The sequence below is a fragment of the Megascapheus bottae genome, chromosome 14 (genome assembly GCF_031878675.1).
Source record: "Megascapheus bottae isolate mThoBot1 chromosome 14, mThoBot2.hap1, whole genome shotgun sequence".
Taxonomy (NCBI): domain Eukaryota; kingdom Metazoa; phylum Chordata; class Mammalia; order Rodentia; family Geomyidae; genus Megascapheus; species Megascapheus bottae.
Genome location: NC_143522.1, coordinates 29599216 through 29614842, shown reverse-complemented (window position 1 = coordinate 29614842; position 15627 = coordinate 29599216). Strand labels below are relative to the sequence as shown.

Sequence of the window (15627 nt, the reverse complement as noted above, 5' to 3'; positions counted from 1 at the left end):
AAGCCAGCATCCTTGGCTCTGTGCTCCAGGCTGTCGCCTGCTGGGCCCCAGCACATGGGAATCAGGTCCCTGGCTCCCCTCACCCACACCTCCACTACACCTACAGCATAGACCCGGTTCTGGACATGAGGCCACCATGGCCACTTCAGGGACAACAGCAATGCCTGGAAGGTATACAGTGTGGCAGGGAAGGAAATCATGGGCGACTCTCAAAACCCAGCGCACAGGAGCCTGGCGGGCTTCCTGGAGGAGGAGCACCCGCAGGACAGGGGCTTGCTAGAAGAGATGAGAGCGCAGGGAAGGGTACTGCACTCCCAGGAACGGTATGAGCAGAGTATGGGGCCTACGAACTCAGCAAGGACCCCGTGGGGGAGCAGCTCCCAGCCGGCCTCCGTGGCCGCACACCTGTGGGGTCCCTGGGTCTGGACCTTCGGGAGAGCCCGGGAGGTGCCGAGAGTTCCTCAGAGCTAGGACCCAGCAGATGGACGCTGCTGACGTGCTCCAGTGACTGCCCGAGACAGCCCAGGATGGGAGTGAAGAGGGGAGGGGTGGGACTTGCCAGCCCTCCACTTTCATCCTTTCTCCTCACCCCTCCCACAGCCCAGCTGCCTCAGAGGCCCCCCTGGAAGTCCCCACCCCATCACTGTGGCAGGCTTTTCACAGCACTGAGCATGGGGCTCACTGTGGGGCCCCATGCTCTGATCCTGACTCACTGCAGGCACCTGCCCAGGAAGTGTGAAGTCCTCAGTTCAAACCCCAGTACTGCTCAGCTTGCGGCTTACTAAGTGGCCTGCGGGAAGGGTCTCTGCCCCACCCCCAGGCCTCTGAGAAAGGGGGCTGAGCGTCCCCTTCCCTGCAGGCTCACTACGGAGGTGGCGCTCCTTCCTTCCCACCATGGTGGGCAGGCTCGGGGCACAGGAGCGGTGTTAGGGATGGGTGCTGGGGGCCCAGGCTGGAGTGTGCGAGCTGCCTGCACCAGGCAGAGCCGCCCCCACCACCCCTCCCCTGCTCTCGGCCATCTGCACACTGGCAGCAGAGGAGGCAGGGAGAGCGGCGAACATTCTGCTTCCATCGAAGCAGAACCAGTCCATCTCTGAGGAAGGACTACAGCTCAGGGGGAGGAAATGTGGGTCCAGCCTTTGCATGGATACGCTGTCTCCTCAGGGCCTTCCTGGGAAGGCAAGGACATCGGGGTTGGCAGGCAGGCAGGCGCGTCCACCTCTGTGAGAAACCCAAACCCAAAGGAGGGAGGCCATGGAGCCTACCCTTGCCGAATGGGGAAATCCAGGCCCAAGCCGGGCCCCTGGGGCAGATCAGCCTACTGCAAGTCCGGGCTGAGCCTGGACAATTTTCCAGTACCCTGACAGCTCTGGGTGCACCTGCCCTGAGGGCACCAGCAGTACAGGGTGGTGCTCTGAGACTCGGAAGTCTGCCCCGCAGGTCCCTGGGGCCTGACAGGGAGAAAAGAGGACTTAGCCTGACTAAGTGGCTTCCTTTGGCTGGCCGCGCTCTCCTCTCTTTTACTGCCTCTCTCTCTTCCCTTGCCTTCAGCACCTCTTCTCAGCACTGTCAATGTGCCTGCATGTGCCAGCCTACTCCCCTAATTAGATGAGAGGGAGCAGTACAAAGTACATGGCACACAAAATGCCAGGTAGGCCTGCTCCCTGCTGTGAGCCCTGCGCTTCAAGGTGACTGAAGTGGTACGTCGTGTTAGCCAGTTTTCACCACAACCGTTTCTGTGCGTGTGTGGCACTCACGCCTTGTCTAATCCACCAGGCACCACTTGGAAAGAAGAAGAGCTTTCGTGAGCTGTGATGATGCCTTAGGTCCCGAGAGAGGGCGAGGGCCAAGCACTCTAGACCCTGTCCTTGCCTGACTTTGGCTCCTCGTGCCTTTCCTTGGGGTCATGGTCCCAGGCCGCTGGACTGGCAAGACGGAAGGCTTGTCCGGCTCTCAGGCCCTCCTGCTGGCTGGGGCCACGGCAGCCACCTTGGACCCCTGTGGAGGGAATGAGATCTGAGCAAGCCGCCTTCCCTGTCCCGCGGTGTGCCTGGCTTGGGAGGGAAGGGGCGGGTCCCGCAGCCGTGCGGGATCTGACCCGGTGGAAGAGGCTGGAACGCGCCACCCCTTCCAGGCCAGCAATGCCTCCTGAACTGTGAGCTCCTTGCGGGCAGGCCCTTGGCTCCTTCACTGCCAACATATCCCTGGGACCTGGCGCAGGGCCAGCTGGTCCCCGGCAGGCCTCCAACGTCGGCGAGAGACTGGCGGCACGCAGGGCGCAGGAGGTGGACAGGTCAGCGCTGGGGGTCCCGGAGACGGGACCCCCCGACCCTCCCCCAGGAACGCACACGCCCTGCCCGCCTCCATTCATTCATTCATGTCGCCAGGCACCCACGTGGGGCTCCTTCGTCCCCGCCCCGCGCGGCGCGGCTCCCGGTGCCCCCGTGCGCCCCGCGCCCACCACGTGCGCCGGGCCCGGTGCGGCGCGGGGAAGCGCTCAGCCGCCGCGGCTGCGCGGGGCCGGGGCTGGCGGGGAGCCGGGCTGGGGGCGGGGGGCGGGCGCTCCCTGCGGGAAGCCGGGCGGGTGGGGAGCCCCGGCCGCGCTGGCTGGGGCGCTCGGCCTCCAAGGGGAAGGGGCGGCGGCCCCGGACGCAGCGGCGGCGCGCGGCGCGGAAGGCCCGAGAACATGTGGACGGGCGGCCGGCGGCCGGGCCGGCTCCGCCGGGCGGTGAGTCCCCGCGAGGCGGGCCCGGGAGGGCAGGGCGCGGGGGCGGGGCGGGGCGGGCCCCACGCCGGGGCGGTCCCTGCGCGCGCCCGGGGGGCCCCCGGGGTGCCCGGCCCCGCCCGGAGGGCTCGGCGGCCCGCGGGCTCGGCCCCCGGGGCGGGGCGGGGCCGCCCGGCCTCTGCGCGCCGCCCAGCCCTGCCCCCCTCGCGGCCGGCGCGGGCCCGGGGCCCCCGGCGTGCGCGCTCTCGCGGCGGGCGGGCGGGGGGGACTCGGGAGTCCCGTGGTCCCCGCGGTGGCTGGCGGAGGGCACCGGCTAGACCCGGGCTCGCTCGGGAGGCCGCCTGGGAAAGGCCGCGGTGCGGGAAGGAGGCCGACCCGGAGCTGGTTCTAGATGGTGCGCGGGGCGGGGGCGCGCCGCTCGGGCGGCGAGGCTGCCGCGGTCACGTCCCCCCATGTACCAGCGAGGAAACTGAGGCCAGAGAGGCGAGGGCAAGGCCGCTGGCCGGCTCCGGGAGCCAGCTGCGCGCTGCCTGGGGATTTCTGCCCAGCATTTCCGCTTCCTGCCTGGCGCAGAGGTGGTTCCTTCCTCGGCCGTGCCCACCCCACCCCCAGGTTCCCTGGGGGGCAGGGAGCGCGTGGGCGAGGGCCTAGGTTCTCCTGAGTGCCAGGATGGGCGCAGAGCCCGGCTGGAGGACTCAGCCCCGCAAGTGTGAGGTGCTGGGGGCCGAAGTGGGCCTCCAGGGCTGCCCAGAGGTCTAGGCCTCAGGTGCACCCACGGGAGAGAATGTGTGGGGGCCAGGCTCGCGGGAGACCCCATGCTCTGCATTCCAGAGGCTTTGGAAGGCCCCTTCGCTTTTCTAGGCCTCAGTTCTTCCTCCTGCCCAAGGGCAAGATGCCCCCGCAAGGACCTGGTTCCCAGGACTGTGGAAGGCTACCCCTTAGGTTCAATGTTGTTGTCTGCAGGCAGATGGTGTGGTCCTGTGGCTGGAGCAAGTGGCCCTTGGGGTGGTACTGCCTGGCCTCTGTGACGTGCAGGGCGGGGAGGCAGCAGCCAGAGTCTTGGCAGCCTCCTGCAAACCCTTAATTTTCCCAAGTCTCATTGTAATCAGGGTGTACAGTGGCAGATGCAGGCGCTGCAAGGGGCGGCTTTGCTGGGCGGGGTGCCCTCCTAAGTTATTGTTTCATATGTGCAGACTCCTGTGGCCTATGTTCTGCGCCACAGAACCTGAAAGTAAAATAATGGCACCTGAGAAGGCCAGTGGGGTGGGGGTGGGGGCTGTCGTGAGCTTCCCAAGGCTGGGAACTGTGCACCCTACACTTGGCAGTCCCAGAATGGAGATGAGTCAGAAGGAATCTGGGTAATGACTTTCCAGAGATTCCAGAGACCCTGGGGCACAGCCCAACATTCCCTCCACACCTACTATGTGTGCTGTAGCAGCAGCCTGCAGCATCTCCATAGCAACACTTGGAAGTAGCCCTCTTGGCAGTAGGCACGTAGTCATGTGGAAGAATGGATGGCTGAATGGGAGGACAGAGTGGTCCATGAACTCCGTGGCTTATTGGAAACAGTCAGCCAGAACTCCCCAGATTTCAGGAAGTGAGGCCCACAGGCTGAGTAGGAGTTGGCCAGGTGAAGAGCTCCTGTCCAGACCACAGGAACATGGTAGGCCTGTAGGGGAAGGGTGAGGAGGTGTATGCTCCAGGGCCAGAAGAGGTTCCGTCTTGCTGAAGAGTATGATTGTTGGGGTGGGAGAGGTCCTCCTCCCCACAAAGTAGTTGGGCTCCCTGGGACTGTGGTGCCCCAAGGAACTAGACTCACTGTGTAGATTGCTCAGAGTCCTTCTCTTCCTGGAGCTGGTCGCTAGGCTGGGGAAGAGGCATGAGTGGGGATCCAGAACCCTGTGTTCCAGTCCATCCTCTGCCACTCGTTCAGTGTGTGACTTCTGGCCAGGCTGGGCCTCTGTGGGGCCATAACAGAGGCTGAGTACCTGTTGTAGTCAGAGGGACACCAGAGCAGAGCCCAGTGGGCATCTTATGGGAGGAAAGCTGACCTAGGGCCATTGGTGGTTCATGAGTGAGCGACTGTGTGAATGAGCAAGTCTATGAGCAACTGGATGAGTGAGTGAATGTACCAGAGTATGAGTGAGAGGCTAAATGGATGAATGAATGAGAATGGATGAGAGAGTGAGGGAGGGAGGGAGTGAGCTCATAGACGAATGAGGATGAGTGGGTGGGATTCACAGTAGCGTGGGCCGGTGAATGGAGAATGGGCAGATGAGGGCAGATGAGTGAAAGAATGGGTGAATGAGTGAGTGGGAAAATGGATGAGTGAACGAGTGGAGTGGTAGGTGAATGGAAAGGGAGCAGATGAGTGATTGAAGGAATGGATCACCAAGCAAGTGGATGAGTAAGGGAGTCAAAGTATAGATGATTGAGTGAGAAAGTAGGTGAATGGGTGACAAATGAATGAACAAGTTTGTGAGTGAGCAAATCAATGAGGGAGTGGATGAGGGAGGAAAATGTATTAGTAAATGTGTGAATAAATGAGGGAGTGGATGGAAGTGTGAGTAACTGGATGGATGGGTGAGAAAAAGTGGATGAACAAGTAAGTGGAATGGTGAGTGAGCAGCTGAGTAACACATGAGTGGACGAATAAATGTGGTAAATGGGTGAATGAGTGAGTGGATGAATGTGTGAGTGGATGGATATGTGAGTGGATGGATGAGTGAGTGGTCGGATGAATTGTGAGTGGATGGATAAGTCAGTGGATGAATGTGTGAGTGGATGAATGTGTGAGTGGATGGATGAGTGAGTGGATGGATATGTGAGTGGATGGATGAGTGAGTGGATGGATATGTGAGTGGATGGATGAGTGAGTGGTTGGATGAATTGTGAGTGGATGGATGAGTGAGTGGTTGGATGAATGTGTGAGTGGATGGATGAGTGAGTGGTTGGATGAATTGTGAGTGGATGGATATGTGAGTGGTTGGATGAATGTGTGAGTGGATGGATGAATGTGTGAGTGGACGGATATGTGAGTGGATGGATGAGTGAGTGGTTGGATGAATGTGTGAGTGGATGGATGAGTGAGTGGTTAGATGAATGTGTGAGTGGATGGATAAGTCAGTGGATGAATGTGTGAGTGGATGGATGAATGTGTGAGTGGACGGATATGTGAGTGGATGGATGAGTGAGTGGATGGATATGTGAGTGGATGGATGAGTGAGTGGTTGGATGAATGTGTGAGTGGATGGATAAGTCAGTGGAAAGATGAATGGATAGATGAGTGAGTGGTTGGACGAATGAGTGGATGCATGAAGGAGCAGGTGAATGGGTGAGTGGTTGGATGAGTGAGTGGATGGATGAATGGATGCATGAGCAGGGTAGATGAATGAGTGGATGGATGAGTGGAGTGGATGGTGAATGGGAAAACAGATGAGTGAGTGGATAGATGTGTGAGTGACTGGATAAATGAGTGGATGGATGGGTGGATGAGCAGATGGATATGTGAGTGGAGGGATGTGTGAGTTGTGGATGAATGTGTGAGTGGATGGATAAGTCAGTGGAAAGATGAATGGATAGATGAGTGAGTGGTTGGACGAATGAGTGGATGCATGAAGGAGCAGGTGAATGGGTGAGTGGTTGGATGAGTGAGTGGATGGATGAATGGATGCATGAGCAGGGTAGATGAATGAGTGGATGGATGAGTGAGGAGGTGGATGAATGAGAGAATGGATGAGTGGAGTGGATGGTGAATGGGAAAACAGATGAGTGAGTGGATAGATGTGTGAGTGACTGGATAAATGAGTGGATGGATGGGTGGATGAGCAGATGGATATGTGAGTGGAGGGATGTGTGAGTAGTTGGCTGAGAGAGTGGATGGATGGGTGAGTGAGTGGATGAATGGGGATAGATGAATGAGTGGATGAATGAGTGGCTGAATGAGTGAGTAGGTGGATGGGTGAGTGAATGGATGAGTGGGGTGGATGGTAAATGGGACAGCAGATGAATGAGTGAATGGATGAATGAGTAGATGTATGAATGAGTGAATGGATGAGTGGGGTGAATGGGAATGGAAAAGCAGATGAGTGAATGAGTGCATGGACAAACGAGTGGATGGATGGATGAATGGATGGATGGGAGTGGGATGTATGGATAAATGAGTGGATAGATGAAAGAGTGGGTGGGTGGATGAGTGAATGGGTAAGTGGAGGGATAGTGAATGAGAAAGCAGATGAGTGTGTGGATGTGTGAGTGGATGGATGAATTAGTGAGTGGTAGGAAACTAGAAGAGTGCATGAGTGGATAGATGAGTAAGTGGCTGGACAAATGAATGGATGGATTTGTGAGTGGATGAATTAATGAGTGGGTGGATGATTGAGTGAGTGGGAAAGTGGGTGAGTGAGTAGATAAATGAGTAAGTGGGTGAGTGAGTATGTGAGTGCTTGGATGAGTGGGTAGATGAGTGAGTGCATGAATGAGTGGGTGGGAAAGTGGGTGAGTGAGTGAGTGGATAGACAAATGGGTGGGTGGATGAATTAATGAGTGAGTGGATGTGTGAGTGGGTGAGAAAGTAGGTGAGTGAGTATGTGAGTGGATGAGTGAGTGAGTGAGAAAGTGGGAAATAGGATGAGTGAGTGGATGACTGAGAGTGGATAGACAAATGGGTGGGTGGATGAAGGTGTGAGTGGGTGAATTAACGAATGGGTAGATGAATGAGTGAATGAGTGAGAAAGTGAGTGAATATAAGTGTATGAATGAGTGTGTGAGTGGGTGGGAAAGTATGAGTATGCGTGTGGATGGATGAGTGAGTGGGTGGATGAGTGAATGGGTGGATGTGTGAGTGGGTAGGTGAGTGAGTGGGAAAGTGGGCGAGTGAGTAGGTGAATGGATGAGTGGGTAATGGGTGAGCGAGTGAGTGCGTGGGAAACTGGTGAGTGAATATGTGAGTGAATGGACAAATGAGTGGGTGGTGAGTGGCTGGATGAATGAGTGAATGACCGTGTGAGTAGGTGAGTGAGTGGGTGAATGGACGAATGAGTGAATGGGTTTGAGTGGAGGAATGGGTGAGTGGGAAAGCGGGTGAGCACGTGACAAGCCAGTGAGCAGGTGGATGAATTCCTATGCACATGGCCTCCCTTAGCATCCGCCAGTTGCTCACTGGGCTCTTTAGGTGAATTTGACCTTGCTGGGAATCATGGGCCCCCAACCCACTGTGGCAGGGGTTACAAAGATGTTTGTCTGCCTCACTAGCTGGAAAGGGACTTGGAGGGGACATGAGCCCTTCTAAGAACTTCCCAGGAGGCTGGGCGTGATGGCTCATGCCTGCAATCCTCGCTACTGAGGAGGCTGAGATCTGAGGATCGCAGTTCAAAGCCAGCCTAGACGTGAAAGTCTGGGAGACTCTTATCTTCAATTAACCACCAGAAAATCAGAAGTGGCCCTGTGGCTCAAGTGGTAGAGTGGTAGCCTTGAGCTGAAGAGCTCAGGGACAGCACCCAGGCCCAGAGTTCAAGCCCCATGACCCAAAAATCATAAAAATAAAAAGAACTTCCCAAGTAAGGACCAGCTGCTGCCCCACTTTGGGCCAGCTGCAGGCATGTTCTTTCAGCAGACTCTGGGGCGTGGAGGAGGTCAGACCTGGTCCTACCTGGAGGGAATCCAGCCAGCTGGTGGGGCATGCTGGGATGGAGATGCACAGAGCTGGGGACTGCTTCCCATGGAAGCATGGGAGTGGGTGATGGTGTGCTCGTGATAGACAGGTAGCAAAACAGGTCCAAGCTGGAGAGGCAGTGGACAGGAGATGTGCTTGGGGTCGGTGGATGAATGAGAGGGTTGGTATAGATATCATTCACCAGGAGTGAATGGCTAGAAGAGAATGCAGTGGCTAGAGATGGGGTGGTTTCTGATGCACTGGGCAGGACTAGCAGATAAAGGAATGGAAAAATTTAAAAGTAGACGGATGGTAACTTAGATGTCAGTGGAGGGATGGATGAAGGATGAGTGGAAATGAGGGTGCATATGGGATGAAGGAACATAGGTGAGGGGAAACATGGAGGCTTGAGTGGATAGTGTTAAGGAACAAGCAGGACACGGAGTCAATTAGGAAATGGCTGCAGGATTAGCTGGGTGGATGGACATGGGGAGGGATGCTGCACTGGGAGCGGTCAGCACGTGTGTAGACACAGATATGGAGCATGGACCACTGCCCAAAGGGTCACATGCCAACAGAAGACGACTGTGGTGTGTGTGCAGGTCGGCAGACTGCACTGCGAGCATCCTGGGCCGGGGCCGGGTGGATGGCTGCTTCAGGGATCCATGGGTGGAAAGGATGGCCGGGTGGACGCAGAGGGGCTAGTGCTTCAGGCTAGTGGCCCTTTGATTTGCTGTGTTGGTACTTTGCTCCCATGTCCCCAGCTCTCCCTGGTTCAGAGATGGGAGCAGCGCAGGCTTCGGGGCTGGAAAGGAAGCTGAGTTGCTGACACAGATACTGAGAAGGCCTGGGGTGTTCTGGAGGAGAAAACGCAGCCCAAAGCAGACCTGGAGGGGCATGGCTGTGCTAGTGTGATCCGGGATGGGAGGAGGCCTTGCAGAGTGAGCAGAGTGGGCAGGACCCAGGGTGGACACAAGTACGGGGGCAGGGCTGGGACTCACCCAGCGGAGCCCTGGTGGTGTGGAGAAATCTCCGTGCAGCGTGGAAACATCTAGAAATCAACAGGCAGGGTGATGCAGAGCTTGGGGAGACCTCTCAGCCCCCCAGGGGCGAGTGAAGTCTTGGAGGTCGTATCTGCATGGGGCACATGCGGCCACAGGTGTGTGCCAGGAAGCCTCAGAGCCAGGTCCTCCTCCCCGAGGCAGGGGAGGCTCCCCTTACCTGGAGGTTCTGTGAGAACAGTCTCAGCTCAGGGCCCTGCACTCACAGGGTCCCGTTGATAGCTGGAAGCAAGCAGAGAGTCCTCCCCTCCACTTTCTGCCCTGGGGATGGGGTGTGGCCGGCGGAGGTAGAGCCCCACCCCCTGGTGTGTGTGGTCTTTGGTGCCTGCTGCAGCGGCCATCTCACCTCAGGCTATGCTGAGCAGTCTGTCTGTCAGCCTGCAGGGGCAGGGACCTGGCAGTGCACACCCAGGGCCCCGGGCATCAGGCTGCAATCTAGGAGCTGAAAGTCTTTGGGGGCTTCTGAGAGGGAGCAGTTGCAATGGGCGGCAGCCAATGGGTTGTTATGACAACAGAAACTTGGGTGATGCAGCTTGAGAAACTCGGAGAGGCTTCGAGGACCAGCTGGCCAGGACTCTCCAACATTCCTGTAGTCACCCATGATTCACGCAGCAGGCCAGTTAAAGCCCCAGTGCCAACGAGCCCTGCCGTCTGTGAGGCTCTGGGTATGGCCCCACCACTTCCTGCTGCACCTGTGCAGCTGAGGCAGCCCTAGGGCTTTGTGGGGTGTGAAGCGGAGGATCTGTGCCACCACGCCATCTTCCTGTGGGGACTAGGGCGCTGCAGGGCCATCCAGAGGAAGAGGGACCGTCCACAGAGGTGTTTCCCACGTCCACGAAATCAGGCCACACCAGGCAACCAGTTATGAACGCATAGTCCAGACCTGTGTCGTTGACTCCATCCACCCATCCATCCATTCTTCCACCCGTCCCTCTGGTCACTCTATCCATCAATTCAAGGTCTCACCGAGTACCTACTGTGTGCTAGATTTTATGCACTCATATATTCATCCATCCACTCATCATCTAGCCATCCATTCATCCAACTCTCCATCGTGTCATCCCATCATTCATTTAAGGTCTCGTTGAACACCTACTGTGCACCAGGTTTTATGAGGAGGGCTAGAAACAGTGGAGCTTACAACCTAGTCAGACAGACACTGGGATGCTACACTCCTGGGAGCCTATGATATCCAGCACAGGTTAACAGAGTTTCTCACGGGGATCACTGATGCAATCTGGGGGACAGGCTGAGGCCCTGAAGATCCGATTGGCATTAAATGATGGAAAGGAGAGGAAGGAAGAGAGAACGAGGGTGCTCCTGGTAAAGAGAGTCGAAAGTGCAAAGGCCCTGAGGCTACCTAGAGCTCAGCACTCTCTGAAGTTCTCTGAGCACAGCCAGGCAGCAGAGAGAGAAGACATGAGGCCTTGATTAGGGTCCTGCAGGCTCTGGGGAGGTGAGCTGCTGTCACAATTCCTGAAGCTCGGGAGTTGGATTGAGCATGGACAACACTCAGGGACCCTGGAGCCAATGACCATAGGCATCCAGGTGGGACAGGGTGGCATCTGGGACCAGCAACGTGATGATGAGATGAAGGAAGACAGTCAGGGCGGGACAGGGGACTCTTGCCAGCCGAGCCTGAGGTCTCTGGACTCCCATACACAGTCAGTCAGCTGCTCCCAAAAGCAACGGTCCTTGGTACTTGGCATGCGGCATCTGAGCGGGGGCCACCTGATGCCAGTGTCGGGGATGGTGCCGGAAGCTGCTGCTGGCCAGAGACTTGGAGTTGTTGTCGCAGTGCCCAGGGAACTGAGACCAGTTACCTGTGTCATGAGCTGCAGGACAGGGTTATTCTTCCCTCGTTTGGGAAGTACCACCGTCAAGGTGTGCAGGGCTGGTATCCTTAGGAGTGAGGTTTCCATTCGTCTTTCTGTTCTTCTACCATTTGTGGATGGTTTCTGCCACCAGTGTGTCTCATGGTGCAATATGGCTGCCACAGCTCTGACCACATTTTCCAGAGAGCAAGCCAGAGGATGGGGAATGGGGCCCAGGCAGGCTGCATGGTCTTTTTGCAGGAGCGCCTTCATGGATGTACCACACATCCAGTTGTATTTTATTGAGGACTCTGGCTGCAAAGACCCCCGGGAAATTCAGTCTCATAGTTGGGTATCCTGCGTGCCAGACCTGAGGTGGGCTCTGGATAGGCGTGAAAGGGAGACCAGTGGAAGGAGTGGTCTCCTCCGGCCCCTCCCATGTTGCTAGACTGCTCTTCCCCTGGGTAAGCACTGGTGTGGTGGCTGTCACCTGTCCGGCCCCCAGGGTCTAACTCTGCCCACCCCAGCATGGTAACAGTGCTGGGAGTGGGTGGGTGAGCCCAGCCTTGGCCTGTGCACCCCGGGACTCGCCGTGGGCTGCCTTGTCCCACTCCCAGCCCCTGGCAGAGCCCAGAATTGACCTTGTCCTGTCTGGCTCGCTCTAAGCCTGGAGCTCAGCTCCCATTTAGGGACAATCAATGTGGGGGAGGGAGGCCCCTAGGACCTGCCACGTGCTCTTAGGGTCGATAGGCAGGCGGGCCCTGGCTGGCCACCCCAGCTAGGGGACAAGCGGCTTCACCCTAGAGGACTTGGGACCCCATCCACGGGTGTCCGCATGGCCTGGGATGGGCAGAGGAGGAAGCTGGCAGGGGCGGCCTCCCGGCCCACCAGCCCCACACAGGGTGGCCAGGGCTCCCCGGAGCCCAGCCCAGACACCTCCACCAGGGAGGGCCAGCACAGCCACAGCGAGCAGAGCTCCAGTGCTGCCCCCGGCCCGGACAGCCCTGCCATCCACCCTGCCTGGGCAGCAGCACGGGGCCCGCGGAGCCCCATGGGGCTTCCCGACATGGGTGGCAGGGTTGTTGCCCGCCCGCTTGAACGCCTGGGCCTCTGGCAGGAAGCCAGGCTGCCATTCTCCAGGTTCCTGGATGAGGTCACCGTGAGGGTGCTGGACCCTCAGATCTTGGAGGGCTTCAAGGGCCCCGGGGGCCGCAGCCCAGAGCCCTCTGCAGGGGAGCCTGTGGCTGGAACCCCAGAGGATCCCCAGGCTCGGGGCCCCCCATGTCTGTTGGGGACCACGGGAGAGGCAGCAGGTGGAACCGGGCCAGGCTGGGCCACAGACCCTGGGGTTCCCTGGGGGAGCAGCGGACTGGAAGGCCCGGCTTCTTCCTCCAGCATATGCCCGGTGAGTCGCATCCCTCACCCCCGCGTGAGCCCCTGCCCTGCCGTGCTGGCTGCCCCTACCCCCAGCTCCCTCTCCACTCCTTCCACAGCGAATGCCACCAGCAGCTGACTCGCTGGAGCAAGTTCACATGAATGAATGACAATAATAAGGATAATAATAACGAAGAGGATGAAGACACACCCCTCCTGCCTGCATCAGGCTCCACACAGCCTCTCCTGAGTTACCCCTTGACTCAGGAATCTCAGGCTAACCCCAGAACTCCTTGTCCCCTGGAGCCAGGGAGGGGCCCCTAGGGGGCTGAGGGCAGTGGCCCCAGGGGCCTAAAGACAGTGTCCCTAGGGGCGTGTAATTTCTCCTCCTGGCCAGAAAAGAAGGCGAGCAAGGGCTGAGTTAGCAGGTGTCTGCAGCCAGCACCCCACCATGGCTGTTCTTTGGGAGACCTGGGGCAGGCCCATCTGGCTCCCTCAGGGCTGGCTGTCCCCCAGTCTCTGCTGAGGGGCTCAGGTAGGTGAATGTGGATTCCTGGTGGGCTCTGCCTCAGCATACCAGCTGGCGAGGGCAGTTTGTGTACTCGCCCTCCCCCACCAGGGGCTCCCTCGCTGGGCACACAGCCAGTGTTTGTTGAATGAATGTGAGAAAGGCAGAGAGCAATATAAAACATGTTGGAAAGGAGTCCTCCCCGGATGAGTAATTAAAAGGCTGCAGCCTGTCACCAGCCCATCCCCAGTGTCTTACACACAGCCACGTGCTGATCACATGTCCCTTGGGGCTCTTGCATCCTTCCCTCCTGGCTGGAAGCTTGAAGATCTGAGAGGTCGTATGTCTTGGCTAAGGTCACACAGCCGTGCAGGAGGCCCTGGTCACAGCCCTTGAGACATAGGTTTTGCCCAGCCTCCAACCCCAGGCCTCCAGCGGCTGGTCCCTCCACTCAGAAGGGCCCAGCAGCAGATGAGGGGAGTGGAGGAGCCAGTGGCAGGTGTGATGAGGCCCAGAGCTGAGCCTTAGAGCTAGAGTTGGATTAGCTTAGAGCCCACGCCTGCGTGCCTGCTCCCCCTTCCCTCTCAAGGCTTGGGAGGCATCGTGTCTGTATGCGCTTGTGTCTTGAGTACTCGTGCACATGCATTTGGCCCACGTCAGTGGAGTGGAGGTATGTCCTTCAGACTTCGCATAGATGGCCAGTAAAGGAAGGTACTGCAGTGCAGATCTGGGGACAGAGCGGAGTTCCTGAGGCATGCAGGCAGGTGCTGGTGGCTGCAGGGTGACCAGGTGGCTGGCGTGTGCTGAGAGTTCCATCCCTCGGCCAATCCTGACTGGCAACACAGTCAGCTCTTGCAGTACCTGTGGGTACACCTGCTATGCCACAGGGAAGGGTGGCATGGAGTCCGGGCCCAGGTGTTCACGTTCCTGGATATGGATTGTGGATCTGTCCCGTGGGCCTCTGATCATGCAGCAGAGGTATAGGGTTTTACCACTCACCTGGCTCAAAGCTCTCAGAGAGTCATGAGGCAGGTGGCAGGGGAGAGGTGGCAGGCCATGGATGCAGCTGTGGCAAATGAAGGACGCCAGGAGCCAGGAGGTGGCAGGGGCTCTGCCCAGTGTGGCCAGCACAGAGGGAAATTGGGGAGTTGCTGGGCGGGGCCTCCGGGATCCAGGGCAGATGGCAACAGCAGCAGGGGCTGTGGGCCCTGAAGGACCGTGCCTGCCTGGTCAGAAGAGCTCATGCTCATGTCACAAGGGGAGGTTCCGCCTCTCCATCGCCCCCAGGCCCCTCATCTCACAATCCCTACCTCTCCTCTCCACAGCTCTGGCCTGGGCCCTGTGCAGCCAGTCAGGCTCGGTGAACCCCAGGGCTTGAGTCAGCCTTTACTGGGTATCCATAACAGAGCATTACGGAGAGTGGGGCGTTCTGGTTATGGTTGGCTGAGGCAGGAGGATGACAAGTTCTAGGCCAGCCCTAGCCACAGAGGGAGACCCTGCCTCTAAAACAAAAGTGGATGGGGGCTTATAGGACCCTTCCCCAGTCCTGTGGTCAGACAGTGGCAAGGCCAGAGCTTGAACTGGAACTTGATCACTCTGCCAATGGGGAAGGAGGGTGCAGTGCAGAACTGTAGGAGCCTCAGCCTGACTGCCTGGTGTCCTTCAGGGAGCTTTGTCCCAGTGCAGAACTCCTCCCCTGGCCGCCGGCCGTCCCCAGCCCCCATCCTCCACTGGCAACTCCCTGGGGGTCTGCCTGGAGGTCACTGGACAGGCCCTGGGTCCCAGGAGGATTGGAGGCCCCGTGGAGGGCCAGGGCCAGGCCCCAGGGTCTGCAGCGGCAGAGTGAAGGTCAAGAGAGGCCCATCCATCTCCTGACCTGCCTGGACCCACCCTGGCCACCCCGGCTGCCAAGTCAACGTCCCCTGGCCTCTATTTCAAGTCCCTTCTGGGGTCAGGGGGGCTCCCAGAAGGTCCTTCTAGAAGAGCTAACACATCCTATGTAAATAATTAATGCGGGCTTTTTAAAATTAAATTTTAATGCTTTCTTATTAATTCTAGACCAACGCCCTGACAGGTCACTCGTTCCCTGTGGGTGGTGGCGGAGCAGGGATGGTCCCAGCTGGTGGGTGGAAAGGCCTCGCAGGAACAGGACTCCAGGCCCCCAGGGCCCTTGAGAACCTTGTGTGTCTGGTACCTTGTGAGTTCGTACTTTGCATTCCTCTTGGAGGAAGTGGGGGAGAAGGCCCCCCCCCAGCTGATGCGGGCCGCAGGAGCGTGCTGCGGGCCTGGGAGCTGCCGTCATCCCGCCTCGCCTGACACTGGACTCCCAGGATAGGGTGGAGGTGTTTCTCCAGCAGACAGAGCCAAGCCGGGGCTCGCAGGGCTTGCCTCTGCCTCCTCGCCATCTCCTCCCAGGTGGCAGACCTTAGCCCCGAGCTACCAAAGGAGTGGGGAGCCGCTGGCGGACGAGTGAAGGGAGGCTGGATGTGGGG

General features: G+C 58.5%; 1 protein-coding gene across 1 annotated transcript in view; it reads left to right on the top strand.

Moving 5' to 3' along the window:
• The first annotated feature begins 2578 nt into the window (after positions 1–2578).
• The window catches only part of Begain (brain enriched guanylate kinase associated), a 33787-nt gene continuing 20738 nt past the window's right edge, over positions 2579–15627 (top strand). The window contains exon 1 of the mRNA XM_090344837.1: positions 2579–2728. Coding sequence (XP_090200963.1) covers positions 2687–2728 — 42 coding nt within the window. The 5' untranslated portion in view covers positions 2579–2686. The remainder of the gene's footprint in view (positions 2729–15627) is intronic.